The following is a 21,301-nucleotide window of genomic DNA, read 5'->3' on the forward strand; positions in this document are numbered from 1 at the left end:
GAAATGTAAAAATCCAGGTGACAGAGAGCCAAAAGAACTCTAGAAATGTATTAAGTATAATAGTTTATTTATTAAAGGTTCTTTTGGAGCTTTGGAGGAAATGTAATAATCACAAGTTAAAAGATGAGAGCCTAAATTCCTATTCCAGTGTGCTGAAGTTCTAACAGATTGTCAAGGAAGTATCCTGTCATAATTCAACTTAAATGTAGTTCCAAAGGAACAGAACTGGCTATATACTATGTCTCCTTTATAAGATAATATTTTATTATTATAAAGGAGGGAGAATGTAAAAAAAAAGGACTTCCTTAAAATTCAAATTCCTACCTGGAACAACTTCTATTCTAAAAGAAATACTGCAGGAAAGTCACATGAATCTTGTCACCCCTGACCACTTCATACCTTTCTTTTCCCTTGCTTCTGTGTAGGGTCAGTCATTCTACCTTAACTTATCATCAGAGTGTGTGTGTGTGTGTGTGTGTGTGTGTGTGTGTGTGTGTGTGTGTGTGTGTGCGCGCGCTCTGTGTGTGTGTTGGCATCTGCATGCTTCCAGGGAAGCAAACTTCACAGGGAGATTCATTTTAACAAAAAAGAAGAAATTGAATTGGGCATTGGCCATAGCCTGGCAGATGTGAAGTTGAAAATATTTTTAGACCAGTTCAAAATCTAATCTAAAGCAGACTGAAAAAAACTTCAAATCATAACTTCAGGGTTACCATGATAACTTCAAAGCTCCTTAGCTCTCTACACATCACAAAACATTCACGATTTACATGGAAGTTGAGTTTCTGATGCAAGAAAACAAAGAGCAAATAAGTAAGTATATTCTAAAAAACACCAAGTTTGAAAGAAAAAATAAAGAAATAAAACAAAGTATGTCATTACAAATGAGAATGGGAGAATGTAATGTAATTAGTTACTTAGGAAATCAATTATGAATACAGAAAAAAATAGACCAACTCCAAAATAAAAGACTAGAAATTAATGTTAAAACTATCTAACTTATTTTTCAAAATTTATCTCTAGCAAGAGAAATGATGAAAATAAAGTTGGAGAAGTACAAAGTAATAAAGTGCTTGAAAAACAAATAGAAAAAAGGGTAGGGGAATGATTTAAATATATGCAAATAGGCAAGTTTAATTCAAAATATGCTATACTATTTAGAGTACAGATCAATGAACACAAGAACCACTTAAAACTACTCAGAAACATGCAAAACATCACATCATTACCAAAAAAAAAAACCCCAAACAAACAAGGCCATTAATTACATACCCACTGTTTATAATATTAAAATTTTGAAGTTTTAATAGTTATAGAATAATTTAGGATGATATAAGTATCTATTGAAAGAAATTCAGACAAGATTCATTTGAAAGTTATTTCTGGCATTGTGGTAGACCAGTAAAATAGGAAGAAGAAGGAGGGAAAAAGATGACATAAAGAAGAAAGGTATACAATAAAAATTATTGTCTTATACATGGCGTTTTTCAGCTTGTAAAGTATCTACATTTTACTGAATTCTTGCAACGATCCTGCAAGATAGAGTTTACAGGTATTATCCCTATATTTACATAAAAATCTCTTGCTACCATCTCTCATTTTTTTCTTCCTAGACTTGTCTCTAAGAAATAAGTAGCCCTTCCCCTTACCAAGGCCGACTCCTTCAATTTGTGCATCCCTTCTGTCATTTTTCAATAGATTGCCCCCGCAAATCATCTCCTTCTTATCTTCCTCTAATTTTGAATTTCTCTCTATTTACTGGCTCTTTCCCTCAACTTCAAATGGATTGCCTGCCTCAGTCTCTATTATCCTAATGAAAGATTCAAGTGACCCTACAATCCTTTCCAGATATTGTCCCATCATCTCTCTACTTTGCACAGCCAAATTCCCAGAAAAAGTCATCTATATTCATTGCTTCTACTTCCTTTACTCTCATTTGCTTCTCAACAATCTCTATTTCTATCACTCAATTTAAAATGCTTTCTTTAAAGTTATCAATGATCTCTTAATTGCCAATTTAATTGCCTTTTCTCAGTCCTCACTCTTCTTGACCTCTCTGTTAGTACCTGATACTTCTGACCATCTTCCTCTTGAATTTTTTCTGGATTTTCATGACATTTCACTCTCTTGGTTCACCTACTTATCTAGTCACTTCTGAATCTCCTTTCCTGATTCATCATCCACATCATATTCTCTAATAGTGTATGTTCCCAACGCTCTACCCTGGACCCTCTCCTGTAGAATGTTTCTCTACCCTTTTTCACTCAATAATCTCATCAGTTCTTTAATAGTTTGAAAACTAAGGGCCATGTTTAAACTATTGGCTTTCTGTTTAGTTTTTTCCAGTATTAGCTTTGACACAACTGGCTATGTGTTCCAAGGAAGATTGCTTAATTTATCAGAGCTGTAGGTCATTCAGTGGCATCAAACTCAAATAGAAACTTAATCTCAGTAGGCCACATATTGATTTAGAAAACCACAAATTAACATTATCTATGATTTGTTGTATTTTATTTATTTTGTCAAATATTTCCCCAATTTCATTTTAATATCGTTCTAGCAATCTGACATCTTTAATCCAGGTAATTTTCTTAAGAATATAAGTTGCAGAGGTGTTGCCTATATCATTAAAAGGAGTTTTCTCACTTGAGAGTTCCCCATACTAATAAGATATCTGGTTTAATCACCACCGTTTTTCCATACCTTTTCCTGTCTACTTTAAAGCCCTTTTGATAAGATTTGTAAGATTCCAGGCAATTATGTTCTGACTGTGCTTCCATGCTTCCAGTTAAGCAGTATCCCAGAAATCCAAATCTCATTCTTGGACATCATTTTTTAAACTAACTATCCATTACCAAGTTTGCTTCCCTCTTCTGACAACCTTGTCTTTAACGGGCAGACATCACAAAAGTCCCAACTATGACTGGAAAGCCTTATTAATGTCTCTTACCTATGGATATACAACATTATTCTTTTGAGGACAAGTAGCTGCTTTCTAGCTCCTACCTAGCTCCCAATATTTGGGAGCTCATCTTTCTATCACATTCCACTACCATTAAAACTCCTCATGTGGGTAAAGTTCCTTTCTGCCTTTACAGACCCCATTCCTTCTTTGTTTTCATACTAAAACCCTCCTTCCATTTGTTCTAATATAAAATTTTCCCCCCATTCATAATCCAGTGAATAATGAAGGGGCATTCTTTTTAGGTAATAGACTAGCTAGGACAAAACACAGATAAGAGTCTTAGCCAAGGCTGAAATCCTAATATCATATACTTTATGCATATCACTACAAAATTCTCCCAATCTGTAAACTTGTTGGAAGTGAAATCATCATTCTTTTGTTTGTCAGGCTAGTAGCTGCTCTGGATAAGGACCAAATCCATACCTTCTAACCTAACCTCACTTCTGGGCTAATGATCCCCATCCCCAACCTTCTACAGAATATCCCATTAGTGACTCAAGCTCAACATATTCAAAACTGAGCTGTTCTTCCAACTTCAAGAAGCTTATGCCACTCTGCAGGGGAATCAGCAATAATTCCATTTAACTTCCAGGTCCTTTTGAAGGTCTTTATTTTTTTCTGAAAATTCATTATGCTGTTTGGAAGCACTAGATTGTTAGTTATTGGCATTGTTTTTCATTTTCAAGTACATTTCCTTTTGTGTTTTAGTGGCGAAGAAGCATGGGACCATTTGTCTCTGAAGGGATGTCACTGAATGTTCCTTCTCTTGATCTTGGATCCAACAGTCTTAATTTGGATAGAAACAATGAATCAGTAAACATTTATCAAGTGTCTACTTGATAATATAATATGCACCTACATAGGGGCTAGGAAATGAAGACATAAATAGTCCCTACTTTCAGGGAGCTTACATTCTATTGAAGAAGGAATTTCCTTTGTTCCTTGCTTCAGGGTCTTCACTTTGAGATTTTTAGGGTTGTTAATTGCTTAATAGCTATACTTGAGGGATGTATCTTAGTGTATAATCTAGGCAAGATAACTTAAGATAAGGAGATAATGATGTTAGGATATTACCAATGAGTAAAAGTTTTGAGGATATAAATCACTTATATATGTGTATATATATATATATATTTCTTTTATTAGAGAAATTTGTCTTTGTGATTGAATCAAAGGAAAAAATGAATAAAAATTTCTTAAATTGTAGGGTAGAATGAAATGTTTATAAAATTGTTTAAAAGAAATCAAAAAAGGATTTTTCAAAATAGGAAGTTATACCTGAAGTTGTAAGTGAGCATGCTGTTCAAAATCTCTATAACTTGGGATTGATTTAACAGTTACCTTTTTGGATCTTTAATCAGCCATCCCAATACACTTTCATTCACTTCTCATATCAGACATTAGATACAAATGATTTCACCTCCAAAATGTATCTAGTACTTATCCTTTCTCTATTCCCACTGAACAACACTTATAATAGACACCTAAAAGATGTTCCCAACTTTAATCTCTCTAGTCTCTAATCCATCCTTCATATGGCTGCCATATTAATTTTCTATAGAGAGATTTTTATGTCCTTTTAGTGCTCAAAAATGTTCAGTGATTCTTTATTGCTTAACTAATAAAATTTAAATTTCTCTTTCTACCATCATTTGGTACCACCCTACCTTTCCAGCATTACCTTCTATTACTTTTTTTGCCATGCACTTCATGCTCTTATTAAACTGGACTGTTTTCTGAACTGAGAACATACTCTACATCTCCAGCCATTATGCCTTCTGTACACAATACCCTTCTGTTGTAATGTGTTCCCTCTCCTGGATTTGCTGAATCCTATTTAGTATTTAAGTTTCAACTCAAATGTCACTTCTTCACAGCATTCTGATTCACAACCTTTACTTCTACCATTAGTATCAACTGCCACCACCACTAACTGATATTCATGTAGCTCTTAAAGATTTATAAAAATTTTACATATACTATCTCATTTTCATAGCATCACTGTGTAAAAAAATACCATAAGTAAAATCAGAGAGCCTGTATGGGCTGGAAAATATGGATAATGCTGGATAAGAGTCAGAACACTTGATCTTGACCCTTGACTCTGCTATTTAATACATATGGTGCCTTAGGCAAGTCATTTAACCTCTTTAGGACTCAGTTTTGTTATCTGTTAAAAAAAGAGAGGACTGGAATAGAAAGATCTTCCAGCTCAAAAATCTATCTTATTTTTATTCAAGTATTGTTTAAAAATTTACAAACTTACAAGCATTATAGTCACTTAGTGGTTCAATTCAGAGTATTAGTTCTGATATGTACATGCCTGATATTAATATCAGCACAAATTTAAAATCCATATTTATATACATATAAAGAATATCTGTATATAATGTAAAAATAACAAGGAAAATAAAATAATTTACAGAATACTTCTATTTATAGAATATTTCCTGAATACTTCTACAGTAAACTAGTACTCAGCTCTTTAATTAAGTGAAAATAAAATAAATTTATGCTCTGCTGAAACAATATAAATATTTTCTTCCAGCCTATATTCATTCTTTTTGCTGTCTCACATGAATGATATATTCTGTCTCTGTCTCTCTGTGTGTGTGTCTCTCTCCGTCCCCAAACACAAACTTACTCTCTCACATACATATATTTATGGTGTGTGTATATGTGTGTGTGTATCTGCTCCATCTAAATGGGTCCTATACTACCCATTTTCTCATGAGATTTGCATACCTTTGGTGTATTTCAGTTTTAATAATGATGATGATCATTAGCCAGTCTTCAAGAGTATCACCAGTGTGTTTCTATAAATTTTGGATTCTTCCTGAGATAATTAAACACTACTTGCTATTTTTCAATTTTGCTGCTGTAGAAAGCATATTCTCTGTTTTCCAAAATTAAAGTAACATCAATGACAATGGTGGTATAGTTCTTGTGGTCAAGCATTATTAAATCTGGTCTAAGTGCTTCTTCCAATCATGGAACAATCGAGTTAACCCAAACCTCAGTAGTTTACAGCATTATAATGACCCTCAGTTTGAATGATAGCTCTGCTCAGTTGACAGTTTTATAGATGAAGAAATGAGGTTCAGAACTTGAGGTTCAGTTTGTGACTTGACCACAGTCACACAATGAGGAAGTGTCAGAGAAGGAATTTGAACTTGGGACTTTTCCTGATTAAAATTTCAATTTCCTAATCTACTACGTTATTCTGCCTTTCCCCTGGGTACTCTAACAGGTCTTTTTAGCATGTTTATACAATATTGTGCACTATAATTATTTGTGTTTATCTCCTTCCCATTTTAAGTAAGCTCCATGAGGGAAAGAACCTTGCCTTATATAAACTTTATTTCCCCTAATCCCTAGTACAGTGTTCTACCCAAAGTAGTGAATTAATGAATGATCATTAAATGCTTGCCAATTAATGAATTAATGGATGATCAGATTTATTTGCAAACAATAGAATAATTGAGCTCGAAAGGATGGCCTGTGCAGGTATGGGATAGGAAAACATTATCACTTTGGAAGCGGGATTAAATTTATTTGATTTTAGAAGATAATTCTAAAACCAATGAATAGCAACTATAAGGATAAGGATTTCAGCTCCACATAAGGAAGAATTTCCTAACAATTATAGCTTTCCCATAATAGAATGTTTCATCTAATCAAAGATAATGCATAACCTCTTGGCATTGCAAGCCTTTTCAGGCAGAGGTCTGATCACTTATCCAGAAATGTTGTAAAAGGGATTTATGCTTCAGGTAAAGGGTTGGACTCGGTGGTCCCTTTGACTCTAGGATTACATCTCCCTCATCAGCTTGCTTTAATTAAACCTGCTTTTAAGTGAAGAATTTAATAGAATTCAAGAAAAAATGACTTAGTTTCCATTTTATTTTTCAACATTATTTAGTTACAAGTATTGTAGTATATTATTGTTGGTTATTTTAAGATGCAAAAATAATGCATTTCATTTACATTATGGGTTAGTTAAGTGCATGTTTATGGGCTAGCTTGGGAACCTAACAATCATAATTATTTCTACTGGAAAATATATTCCTTGTCCCAAACACAGGATTCATAAATGAATTTTTATAATTCAAGGGATACCTGTCCTCATTTTTAAGAATGGGACATTATATTTGTAGACAGCTGCTCTCAGTTTCTTTTAGATATAATTGCAATCCACTTAGATCTTCTAGAAAGGAAGAAAGGGTGTTGCAATAATTTCTCATTCCTTAGGATCTCAACAGACTCATCATTTACTGTGTACTACAAAGTCCTTTCCAAATAACTTATTTCTAATTTCATTTATCTACAGTGCTTATTACTTCAATGAAAAACAAACATTTTTACTGAGCATATAACAGGTACAAGGCACTATGGGGGATACAAACATTATCATCAAAATTCTCATGTAAATGGTATTTTCCCTCACAAGAGTCTAACTCTAATGCTTCTTTGTGACAAAATTGACTCTGTTTTCTGGAGGGCTACATCAGGAAAGTTTTAAGTTCTGAAAAATGGGAAAGTCTAGGCCCAGTAAACTGCATTTCTATTACTTGAGGACCACTCTCAATTCAAAGAGACTCATCATGAGAATGACTGCCTGTGATATGATGGTTCATTGTCTATAGTGATTAATGATATTGTTTACTAAGGTAAAAAAAGATTATTGCAGAGATAGTGGCTAATACACACATTTATAAAATTCTGTTACAAGGATCTAACTTATAACCCTCCCCCACCAAAAAAAGGGCACAAACCCAAAACAAAACCTATCAGATAGACAGGACAAGTATAGGACTGATGGGGTGGTGATAAAAGAGCACGAACACTTAGAAGACAATTCTCAAGTAGCGAATATAGGAGACTAAAATTCTATCTTGAACACATGGAGATTTTTGAACCAAAGGAGGCCAAGGTTCTAATAATAAAAGGACAGTCATACAGAATAGGAATTAGAGTTAGAAATCACCTGAAAGAACTAAATATCTCCACAAGGATTATGTCTTGGTTGATATGAGAATTAGATCTTATTTTAGGATGAATTTGGGGGACTGAAAAAAAGTTTACACTATAGGTTTCTAGTACTTGAAAAGATCACTTATCAAGAATGATAAAGGATCCCAGAAAAAACGTATGCCTTCAGCATAAGACTTAAAACACAAATGACTTATAATCATATGTTGCTTAATATACTAAGAATTAAAAATATCAAAGCTTTTCTCATAATGATAACAACTTTCGATAGATAACTAACAAAAATCCTGAGACGATCTAAAAATGCAGCCACTGGATATTTTACAGAACTAATTTTGTGTAGTAGAAAATCAGCAAGATCAGCTATTTAAACAAGCATTCCAAGTCAAGGTTAAATCTTGCCAGTGGGAAGATTTTCCTTGTAGATTTCTCCCCCACTCCTATCCTGCCAAAGCTCTAAATATTTTAGGCCATTAACTAAGCTGATTATCAACATATACTTAAGAATGGCAGAGAAAAGAAAAAAGTTTTTCAGATTTCACAAGTCATGTTCTCTTTAAGGAAAAAGTTAAAACTCTGAAAACATCCTCAAGTAAATGGGGGAAAAACTGCAGTTAGGGTAGGGGTATCAGTCAAAGACAAAGGTTAGTATGATTTGGTTCTTCTTATTGTATCCCCCACCAGCCAATCTAAAAGAAAGAAGTGGAAAAGGTTGACATGATCTTCCTCTTATCCAGTCAGTGATGAAGTTACTTGCTTCACCTGGTCCATTGGACTCTTCTTCACACATCCCAGACTCAGTGCTGTTATCATTAGTCCTTTGCCTTCTGCCAGGATGATTATCTCTCTCAATTAATCCTTCTTTCCCCTCTAACCTTAATGCTTCATCACATAATGCCCCTCACCCTTATAGAGAAACTCAAGCACCTACAACTCTTCATGCTTTGTTAGACCATTTCTCTGTGGCTTTGTTAAAAGTCAATTGCCTTCCCTGAACTAACTTTCCCTCACCAAAAGATAACCAACCAAATTACCTCAAAAACTAACCTTTGTTCCAGAAGCCTTCTCTGAACCAATTCTACCTTGCTCATTCCTTTATTAGACATTTTGAAATTCTACAAACTATTAATTTAAACTATTTCTGGCTATTTGGGGTACTTTGTGCTGTACCTAGATGCAAAAAGAACAATTGTGAACATTAAAGTAAGGGCAAGTAAAAATAATAACAAAAATGATGATGATAAAAAGTGACAAAATTGAAAACAGAATGTCAAAAGGGCTCAGAATAAGTTAAAAGCAAAATAAAGGCTGAGTGTTCCCTTAAAACTATAATGGTGTTATGTGTGCCTTGGTGTCATGTGTATTTTAAAGTTATCAGTCAGGAAGGCCAGCAATTTATACCTCTGACCTAAAAAAAATACTTTTTATTAAGTAAAGTTGTTCTGAGTATGTAGCTTCAGAAGTGATATCCATGGAGTAGCAATGATAGAAAGGGTTGCATATCTAGTTGGCTAGATCATCAGATCAACAACAAAAATATTAATAATAACTATATTAGGGAGTGCTTTAAGGTTTGCAAAGTGATTTACAAATATTAGTTTATTTGATCCTCACAACAATTCTGGAAAGAGGTGATATTATTACACCCCGTTTACAGAGGCAGACACACAGATAGTAAGCTTCTGAAGTATGTATTCCCTGTGCCAATTATTGTAAACACCACATTTGCACTCACCTCAATATTAAATATGCTACAGAAAAGGAGAGGCATTAGATGAAAATCAGGTTGGGAGGAACAGTTGGACCAACTAAAAATATAAAGGAAATTCATGCTGGGGAGAATACATTAATCAGAATAATTTTCAACATATAGCAAATAACATTCAAGATACAGTAATGTACATTTCTACAGTTTTTTTATGTTTTTCTCATGACAACTCTGTAAAGCAGTTAATTTATTATTTTAAAGGTAAAAATGCTGAAGTTTTAAGGAAAATGGAAGACTACAAAAGGACTGAAAAAAAGGTGACTGAGAAGTCACCAGTTTTTCCTGATTCATAAATCAACTTTCTTATCTTTACAAAGTCTTAATATATTATTTGTTCATGGATGGATAGTAAATATTATTAAAATGACAATCCTGACTAATCTACTTAGTAAATGCTATTCCAATTAAATTAGCAAAAAAATTATTGAGCAAGAAAAAATAATAGCAATATTGAATTTTTAACTGCATTTTATATTAGTAAAAATCAAAATTATCTAGTACTGGCTAAGAAATAGAAAGGTAGATCAGTGAAACAGAAAAGAAACACTATAAACAGTAGTAAAAGATCATCATAACCTTTTATTTTACAAAAGTTTAGAGCCAAGCTTTTGGGATAAGAAATTACTATTGGGATAAAAACTGCTGAGAAACTAGAAAGTAGTTTGGCAGAAGCTAGGTATAGACCAATATCTTACACCACTCAATAAGATCAAAATGGACACATGACTTAGTAATAAAAGGAGATATAAACAAATCAGAAGAATAGGAAACATATTACCCATCAGACTTATGAACAGAAGAGGAATTTATGAGTAAATAAAAGATGTAGAGTATTCTGAGATGTAACATGGATAATTCTGAGTATATTAAATTGAAAAGGTTTTGCACAAATAAAAAAAATGTTGCCAAAATTAGAAGAAAAGCAGAAAATCAGAGGTGAAAATTTCAGTCTTTCATATAGAAGTTTCATATCTAAAATATATAAAGGACTTTGTTAAATTTATAAGAATTAAAGCCATCTCCCAATTTATAAATGGGCAAAAGATAAGAACAGATATATTTTTAGATGAATATATCAAAATCTTAAATAGGAATTAAAAGCAATGCTCTAAATCACTACTGATTAGAGAAATGCAAAGCAAAACAATGCTGAGGTATCATCTCACATCTAACAGATTGTCTAAAATGTCAAAATGAAAAAAAAAAACGTGAAGGAAGGTGGCCTAGCAGTACCAGATATTAAACTATTACTATAAAGCAGCAGTCATCAAAACAGTATGGTACTGGCTAAGAGACAGAAGGGAGGATCAGTGGACTAGACTTGTGGTAAGTGACGGCAGCAAGACAGTGTATGATAAACCCAAAGAGCCCAACTTTTGGGACAAAAATCCACCATTTGACAAAAACTGCTGGGAAAATTGGAAAACAATATGGGAGAGATTAGGTTTAGATCAACATCTCACACCCTACACCAAGATGAAAGATTTGAATACAAAGAAGGAAACTGTAGGTAAATTAAGTGAACACAAGAATAGTATATGTGTCAGATCTCTGGGAAAGGAAAGATTTTAAGACCAAGCAAGAGTTAGAAAAAATTACAAAATGTAAAATAAATAATTTTGATTATATTAAATTAAAAAGGTTTTGTACAAACAAAAACAATGCAAACAAAATCAGAAGGGAAACAACAAATTGGGAAAAAAATCTTTATAACAAAAAATTCTGACAGAGGTCTAATTACTCAAATATATAAGGAACTAAATCAATTGTATGAAAAATCAAGCCATTCCCCAGTTGATAAATGGGCAAGGGACATGAATAGGCAATTTTCAGATAAAGAAATCAAAAGTATCAATAAGCACATGAGAAAGTGTTCTAAATCTCTAATAATTAGAGAAATGCAAATCAAAACAACTCTGAGGTATCACCTCACACCTAGCAGATTGGCTAAAATGATAGCAAGGGAGAGTAATGAATGTTGGAGGAGATATGGCAAAATTGGGATTATGCCCAAAGAGTGATAAAAGAATGCCTGCCCTTTGATCCAGCCATACCATTGCTGGGTTTGTACCCCAAAGAGATCATAGATAAACAGACTTGAACAAAAATATTTATAGCCACGCTCTTTGTGGTGGCAAAAAACTGGAAAATGGGAATATGCCCTTCAGTTGGGGAATGGCTGAACAAATTGTGGCATATGTTGGTGATGGAATACTACTGTGCTCAAAATGACAAATGTTAGAAAGAGATGCTAATATACTGTTGGTGGAACTTTGAACTGATCCAATCATTTTGGGGCACAATTTGGAATTATGCCCAAAGAGTAATAAAATTGTACCCTTAGACCCAGCAGAACTGTTGTTAAGGAGATCAGGAAAAAGGGAAAAAAAAACTATATGTTCTAAAATTTTTATAGCATCTTTCTTTTTGGTGGCAAAGAACTGGAAGTTAAGGGGATGCCCATCAACTGAGGAAAGGCTAAATAAATTGTGGTGGAATACTAATGAGCCATAAGAAAGGATAAACAGATTTTTTTAATTTGGAAAGAACTGCATGAAATAATGAATAGTGAAACAAGTAGACGCAAGAGATCATTATATACTGCTACAGATTTAATACTTAAAGAATAACTTGTGAATGTTCACCTCTAGAGAACAAACTGAAAAATGGAAACTTTTATAAATAAAATCCTGCAACCATGTTTTCATTGGTTGCAAGCTGGCAGTTGCCAATATAGAACACAGAACCTGGCAGAGGACCTAGGCTGGGTGCCAGGGTGACAGTTGAAGTGAGGGTATAAAAGGGGGTCCCCGGACCCCTGACTTCACTTCTGGCTCTGATCTTAAGGGTTAGGGAGGAAAGGGTGGAAAGGTGGGCCCCTGGGTGGTCAAAGGGTGGTTTGGGGTAGATTCTTTAGTCAGGTAGGAACAACTACCATAGCCAGCCAATTTCAACAGCTCACTGGCAGACCCATCAACCCTTATTATAAACAAGTGACAAATTCTACCATCAAGACATCACCATCTGGCCCAGGGCTTCACAGCCCTGGGTCAGCAACCAAGAGTATCAGAGTTGAGACTGCCCTCAAGGCATTTACTACTGCACCTTAAGAAGACCTTTCAGTATTTCCTAAGGTAGTTTAGTGAAATTATTTATTCAAGATCTTAGCTTACCTTACCCACTTTCCAACTCCCTTTTACCAGATCCAGTTTATTATCAATAAACCCATTTAATCTTCAAGCTTAAAGATCTTTGAAGTCATTGCCTTTACCTTTACCAAAGGCCAAGTAACATCGGCAGTCGGATCAGACTATTAGCTCCAGCTGATAAAGTTTATTAAACAGTTAGGTTCAGGAAGTGCCAGCCTTCTTCCTGGTGACTACACCAACTGTCCAAAAGAATTGTTTCCATCTCTCAGGGGGAGAGGCACAGAATCTCAATCTTTAAGGGGTCTTGGCTTTACTAGTAAAAGAGTTTTATCAGCCTCTCATTTAGCTTAGGTGCAGGACTCCTGTTATACATACCAACTTCTACTCCTGCTTAAAGGCCCCTTGGACTGGCCTTATGCCATCTACTACTCTTTCCCCTGTATTGCAGCTAGCCCCTTTGCATTACAAAACATGAAAGACAATCTATATATACAAATCTGCTGGCTGGATGATGGGGAGGAGAGCGAAGGCATGAGATATTTTGGAAATTATGAGAATAGTTTATGCATCTAATCTGAATCTTCTTAAAGAAAATGAGAACAAAATAGGCAGATTCACATAGATGATTCTTAATATTATATTATTATTGGATATTATTATATTAATATATATTTGAACATATTATAGAATTATAATATTGTAGAATATTTTAGAATAGGAATAATAATATTCTTAATAAATAAAAAGAACTTGATTTGGGAGAATAAAATCAGTCTTAAAGGTTCTCCTCTCACAAGGTATTTCCTCTGCATATATTAGAGCCATTCAAGATTCCTTAAAAGAGGAAATCAAAGAAATTATCCAGTGATCTGGTTATTCATACCTAGCGAGAAAGATAAAACATGAAGATGTTTGAATGTTATAGAAAAGATATTCCCTATGGATATATTGTGGTGTTCCAGATATTCTTGTTTGCTACTACCAGCAAATAAGTGCTACAGTGGAAATGGGAACTTGAACTTGGGAAGATCTACTTTAAACAATTACTGGCTCTGCGATGCATGCAAACCACTTAACCTCTCTTAGTTTTAGTTTCCTCATCTGCAAAATGAGAGGGTCAAGACAGTGACAGCGAAATCCTTGCCACCTCCAAATCTATGTTCTCATGATCTGGACAATGAACAATGTACAATGTACAACAGATTGTACTAAACTAGGAAAACACTGAAGGGTCTACACAGTGAAATCCACTGCTACCTTGAATAAAAGGAATTATTAATGCACATGAGAAAAGTAAAGTCAATGAAGAATTCATATTGCCATATTTTGAAATGTAAACTATGGAATTTACATCAAGTTAGTTTATCAGTGCAAATCTTGGGCAGAGTCTATGTGCAGACAGATAAAGAGAAGGGACTAGAATTGAAACAAAGAAACTATTTTTTAAATTAATTAATTAAGAATATTTTCCCTTGGTTACATGATTCATGTTTTTTCTCTCCCCTTCTCCCTACCCCTTCCATAGCCAATGAGCAATTCAACTAGATTTTACATTTATCATTGATCAAGACCTATTTCCATATTATTAATGTTTGCGATAGTGATCATTTAGAATCTACATCCCCATCATCCCCAACAAGCCATGTGATAAAGCAAATGTTTTTCTTTTGTGTTTCTACTCCCACAGTTCAAAGAAACTATTTTCAAAAATCCAAGTTTGTGAGGCACCTAGGTGGCTCAGTAGATAGAGAGTCAGGCCTGGAGACAGGAGGTTATGGGTTCAAATCTGACCTCTCACACTTCCTGGCTAGGTGAGCCTGGGCAAGTCACTTAATTTCCACTGCCTAGTCCTTATTGCCATTCTGCCTTGGCATCAAAACTTTGTATCAATCAAAAGGTAAGGGTTTAAAAAAATCCAGATTTTCCATCAAAGTCCACTATTTTTAACATCAACATTCTCTTGATCCTTCCACAAAGTGGTATCTGAATATCTCATCCCAATCTGGAAGCAACCTTGGGCTCTCATAGGCTATGCCATCAGAGCCCAAGCCCTGACCAGTTTTAAAATGCCAGGAGAGTTTTCCACATAGAAAATGTGGAAATAAATTGTTTGACTTCCAAGGACAAACCTGAATAATATAACAAGAAATGAAAATATCTACATTTTAGAAAACAGAAAAGGCTTAAAATGAATGTGACTCATCCTGAATTAGCTATTTCTTTCCATTCATAGTACTGACTTATTAGAACACTGGAATTAACAGAAAGAATAATTATGAGAAAAACATTTGCAATTCAATTGAAACAACTTAATTTTCAACTATTTAAACAAGCAACTGACAAGGAAAAATGAGTAATGGCAGCATAAATGACACTGGAACAGATTATAATAATTTCATACCAAATTACATTGATGTAAGTTAAATGGAGACCAGAAGAGTTTAACAATCATCTTAATCAATAAAAACTGGACTTACTTGCCAGGCACAAAGAAATAGGGACCAAAGGCAACAATGAGTTTGTAAAATCTTAGGGAAAAAAAGATGATAGATGATTATGAACAGTATTGTTTTTTTTAAAGCAGAGGATAAAATCAGTTTAAAGAAAGCCTGGATAGAAATCCAGCTAAGCAAAGGCATCCTAAGGACATTAAAGGAAGAAAATTAAAGGAAGATAAGAAACAGGAAAATGGAAAAGATCTACAAAAATTTATATTTGTGTACTGGGTGTACACACACAATATGCACAAAGCATTTAGTCACTTGGTAAGCACTCAGTATATGTTAGGAAGTGTACTAAGTATTTACAAATACTATTCATTTGATCCTCACAATAACACTGTGGAATAGGGTTATTATTATCTCCATTTTACAACTGAGGAAACTGAGGCAATACAGGTTAACTGCCTTGCTCACGGTCACGTGGCTAGTAAGTAGCTGAGGCCAAATCTGAACTCAAGTGTTTTTAAGTCTAGGACCAGTGCTAACTACTGAGCCATTGAAGTTTATTAAGCAGAGAGATGATATGTCCACATCTACTCTTTACGGAAGATCCCTCTGACAACGGAGTGAAGGATGAACTGGACTGAACAGAGACCTGTGGCATGCAGATCCACCAGCAGAATACTGCATTACTCTAGGTATGAGGTGATGAGGGACTATCCTGGGATGGTAGAGAGTATCAGAGAAAAAGGCAAATATGAGAAATGTTGTGAAGGTAAAATGGACAGTTCTTGTCAACAGATTGGATATGGGTGTGAGAGATAGGCATCAGGAATGATACCTATGTTTTAAACCTTGTGCTTACAAAGACAAGCGTACTCTCATTGGTAGGAGAGAAGTTGAGAAGATGGGAAGGATTTTGGGAGAAAGAAAATAATTCAGTTTTGGACATACTGATTTGAATGGAACACTAAAACAGGGTAAGAAACCCTAATCCTTTTCTACTCATATAGCCACCACCTGAACTCAAGTTCTAGTCATGTCTCATCTGATTTACTTTAATATACTTTTAATTAGATTCTCTGACTTGTCTCTCCCTACTTTAGTCCATCCCTCAAATAACTACTAAAGTAATTTTCACAAAGCATAGTTCTTAACATGCCACAAGCACCATCACTTTCTTGCTCAATATACTTCAGGCGGCTCCCTATTATTTCTAGGTTGCAAAATAAATTCCCTTGTTTGGTATTTAAAGCTTTTCAAAATCTGGCTCCTTATCTTTCAGGTATTTAAATACATAGTCTATGATCTATCATCCAGCCATACCAGCTGACTAGCTATTTCTCAAACACTCAATCTCTTTATCTCCATGACCTTTGTTATGTTCATTTGCTGGGAAATGATGGATGCCACCTTGAATGACAGGGGAGGCAGTTGGAAGGCATAGAATGTTCCCAGATGCTGTGAGCCAGGGGCAAATATCAGTTGGCCTGGCAGTATAAATTTCCCTGACAGCTACTTGAAGGGATCTTTGGTCTTTGGTCTTTGACCTTTGGGTCTTTTGGGCTCTTTAGGTCTTTAGGTCTCAGAATCTTTCTAGCTCTTTAGGTCTCTAGGTCTCTGGGTGGTGAAGGGAGACTGGGAGGTCTATGAAGAAAGGGTAGGAAGAATCTGAATAGTTCCTGAGGACTGTGAGAGCTAGTGCATCACCAAACACTGATAATGAAAAGCTGAGAGAATAAGATCACCAACAAAGCTGCATCAATAGCAGTCCCTATTCTCTGGCTTGGCTATGGCCAGGCTGGGCAAGAGGGGTAGTGGAGAACAAAGCTCCAGCTTTTACTAGATCAATAGCCTCCTGTCCTGATTGTCAACTAGTTATAGATATTAGATTGACAGGGTCTCCAATCCCCATTCCTTATCCTGTTTATCCTTTCCCTGATTATAGATTATAGATAAAGAGGTTAACAAGTACCTTCCTGAGTAGTCTCTATATCACAACCCTTGGGGAGGGAGCCAACGCAGTCAGATATCAAACGTGATCCAAGGCAAATCAAAAGCCCTATAATAATTTATCCAACCTTGGGTTGGACCTGAAAGGGTTACCAATCCACCTAACCTTTTGGGGCCCTCCCTGGGCAACTGTTAGAGAAAAGGGGAAATTATAACAACTATCAAGGGTGATCAGGGTTGGTGTTCCTCCATCATCTGCAAGTAGGGAGAATACATAGATACATTCGCATCACTGTATATCTATATCTCCCCAGGCCCTTTTTGTTTATAATACCTTGCAATGGCTGAACTCATGACTAGGATGCTCTTTTCTTTTGCCTCCATCTCTTATAATGTCTAGATTTCTCTAAGACTAGAATCAAAGTATCAGTTCCTATAGAGGACTTTTCTGGTTCCCCTAGATCAGCATTGGTAAATTATTGACACACGTACTGAGTGGATACTCTGGAACCTGCTCTGTTCCCCCTCTTCCCAGGGCCCAAGGACATTTTTGCATGCCCCGCCCCTGTCCAGGCACTGAAAGTGAATACTTCCTCCCTCCCTTCTCTGGAGTAATGTGGGGGGCTCACAGGTAGCTTAAAGTTGTAGTTTGGACATGTGAACTTAAAAACCTTTACCAACACTGGCCCTAGATCATAGGTTGAATTAAACTTTGTTTTAGTCATTCCTTTGGCAGACTGATAAAGACTATTGACTTCTCAGAATATTTTTAAATGAATAAAATAAAATATGTAGGATTACAAAGGAAGTAAGAAATATTGGAATATGGTTATCAAAATATTAAAAACAAGTGCAGAGACCCCAGAATAAGATCCCTTGCCCTAGATGCTAGTGTCTTTTCTTCTATTACTGCTGAGAAGATATAAACCCACAACTACTGATCTATATATCCTAGAGGTCCAGTGACTTTTTTAATGTCACTACAGTTAGTATATAGCAATGCAGAGATTTAGTCTCATGACTCCAAATCCAGTAACTTTTTACTACTTAAAATTTTTCTCAGAAAGAAATCTGCATCTCTTGCCCTTGGACATTTAAATATAATTTAAAGGAGGTTTTTGAACAGAGACTTAAGGTAGTTTTATCAGGCAATATATAGCTCACTATAAAGGAACATAATCAATAGTCAAGATTGATGAGTGTTTTCAAAATTCATTTCTTAAGACCAGAAAATATATGTAAAAAAAATCCAATAATTCATGATAGCCTAAGCAAATAATTTTAAAAGGCTCAACCAATCCTCTACTAAATTCATCTTTTAATTACCCTGTGTTCAAGCTTTATTTAGCAAACATTTCAAAATCTCAACTATTGAGTAACAGTTCTGAATTTCTTTATATTTTTTCTTAAAAAATTTTAACATATCAAACACGTATGCAATATACCATCATTAATTAACCATGTGAAGTGAAATGTAAGAAAGCATGAATCAAAATGAAAAATAAACTCATCACTGATACAGGCACAGGTAAGGTTAATTTTCATTCAGGTACATTAAAAGATATTAAGTTGTAATTTCAAAATTCAAAGCAAATCACAATATATTTGGCTAATTCTACCTAATTCTATTAAGATCCTATCTTGAAGGGGAAAGGAGGAGCATGAATCATGTAACCATGTTAAAAATGAATATTAATAAATGTAAAAAAAAAAAAAAAAAGATCCTATCTTGGTTAAGCATCTGAAAAGTTATTTTTGTCATATAATTGTAGCATCATAATTTTTTATGGTGAAACTTGGCAAAATAAGCAACATAACTGAATCTATATAATAACTATATAATAACAGACAAATGTAAAAAAAAGGATAAAGTTTATTGCAGGGTAGTTTATGAGCAGTAACACCTTACTTTGGGTTCCTATTATTAATCCATCTATGGTAGCCCTTCAGTTCCAGTGAATGAAGACAGTAGGGCTCTATACTCTTTGAGTCCTTCATTAAGCTATTGATCCTTTTAGCATTATCCATAATGTTCCAGCAGCTCAGCATGTCAACTGGGGCAGTGCTAGGCTCTCTTTGCTTTCAATAACTTCTACACTTTATGGAAAGGAAGTCACAATGATTTATTTACCTGACATTTTCCAGTCCGGATGTCGTACAGGGCCACTGAACCATGGCGAGCTCCAACTGCTATTCTGTGATTCCGTTCATAATAGCTGACCATGTAGAACCTGAATTGAACATTATAACAAGAAACAGGTGAGACTTATCCTGCATGTGGAGAGGAATATTAACACATTTCAATGATCTATTCTAATGATGGTTTAAAGATAAATACATGAATTGCTATGGAGCAATTAAGAATTAAAACTATTTAGTAAACTTTTAGAATTTAACAAAATATTTTGATGTAGAATCCAATTTTGGCTTCTTATAATAGTTAGAAAGTGATGGGATTTAAACAGGTTGTTTTGAAATACAACTCAAAATTATTAATAAATTTGAATAATTAAAAATAAAAACAGCTAAGATACCAGAATATTAAAGATGAGAATACAGTCTTTTTACAGTAAATAATAATATCCACATGTCTGAATGTTGTCTTGAATAGGAAGATTAAAGCACAATAAATCTTGAATTTTAGTCTTTCATTCTGTTAAAATAAAACTATTTTTACTGGATAGAATACGTGGAAGCTGATTCAGTTGGCTGTCATTTATCATACCTTAAAGAAAATCAAACTTCAAAATAAAACAATATATCTTGTATAATTTGGGTGGAGGGATTAGACAACTCTAGTTAATTGGCAGGTTCTAGTTTTATTCTCTCAGACATGTGCAAAAGACATTGGCTCAGTCAGCTATGATGTGGAATAAAACACTGGTTCTTCTCCAGGAATGGGGAAAGCCATTGGCTCATAAGGAATTCAACAGAAGACTTTGGAAGAGGAGAAAGGCATAGAAAGGCCAAAGAGAATAGCCTATCCTCACTGAGTTGGACTCCAATTCTGGTTGGTATTCAGCATGAGGCTAGCTTAGAATAGAAAGTTTAATTCTGGATAGTTCTACTAATCTAGTTAAATAGTCAGCTAACTGTTTAGCATCTTAATAATTTTATGTTTTTGTATAGATATATCGGTTTTAACACTGTACCTTGTATGTAAATAATGCTTGTTTAAATAATGATTGAACTTCCTATTGTGCAGAGTTCTGAATGCTCAAAACTTGAGGGCTTTTGATGGTGGAGAAAAATACAATAGATAGGAGATAAAAGCTTGGGCAATTAGTAAGGGGAGATTCCCTGGCCTAGGCATCAGTGAAATCTGAAATGGCAGAATTCTTTGTGATTTTTCACAGGCTTTAATCAGATATTTCAGTTGACTTTTTAATCAACCTAAAATTTGTATAAATATAAAGATTTAATCAATCTAAAAAAAGTTATAACTTTCAAAATTTGCCCACTTTTTTCATGTTTACCATGTCATAAAAAAATGGCACAAATGCTTATGACTAATATGAAGCAATATGGTTTTAGTGGCCTGAGTCACTTTTAACCCTTTTATCTACTATTTGGGATATTGGAGGGTGTTGAGAGGAGTTTTAAGGATGATCAATTAAGGGAGTATAAAAGGATTGCCTTGCTACAGTGAGGGATCAGCTGAGATTATATAACATAGGTATATGGTGGACTTAGCAGTATTTCGTGATTTCTTCTAGCTTCATTCAGCAGCATGTAATAGCAAAAAAGGTAGTAGATGGTGTAATATGAGGCTGATGCTTGCAAGGGCAAGTTCTATAATAGGTGAAGAAGGTAAAGGCCTTGAGAAAAGAAGCTAGTATAGAGCTGAATAAGTTCAACATAGGGTTAAGACAGGAAAGGAAAGAGAATGTTGATGGTGTAGGGGCAATAGTCTAGGAAAGAAGTAATGGGTTGGGGAACCGGAAGTCACAATGACAAAGATAAAAGATACAAGGTAGAGGGAAAAGTGGAATGATAATAGATTTTGGTTAGATAAAGGTATTTCAGAGTTCAT

The 21,301-nt window shown here is 34.6% G+C and overlaps 1 protein-coding gene across 2 annotated transcripts in view; it reads right to left on the reverse strand.

Annotated features, from left to right (window-relative positions):
* The window catches only part of WDR7 (WD repeat domain 7), a 486,248-nt gene that overhangs the window by 63,998 nt on the left and 400,949 nt on the right, over positions 1–21,301 (reverse strand). For both annotated transcript variants that reach the window (XM_044664595.1, XM_044664587.1), the window contains one exon: positions 19,400–19,499. In XM_044664595.1, the coding sequence (XP_044520530.1) occupies positions 19,400–19,499 (100 nt within the window). The remainder of the gene's footprint in view (positions 1–19,399; positions 19,500–21,301) is intronic.

The sequence above is a fragment of the Gracilinanus agilis genome, chromosome 1 (assembly GCF_016433145.1).
Source record: "Gracilinanus agilis isolate LMUSP501 chromosome 1, AgileGrace, whole genome shotgun sequence".
Classification (NCBI taxonomy): Eukaryota; Metazoa; Chordata; class Mammalia; order Didelphimorphia; family Didelphidae; genus Gracilinanus; species Gracilinanus agilis.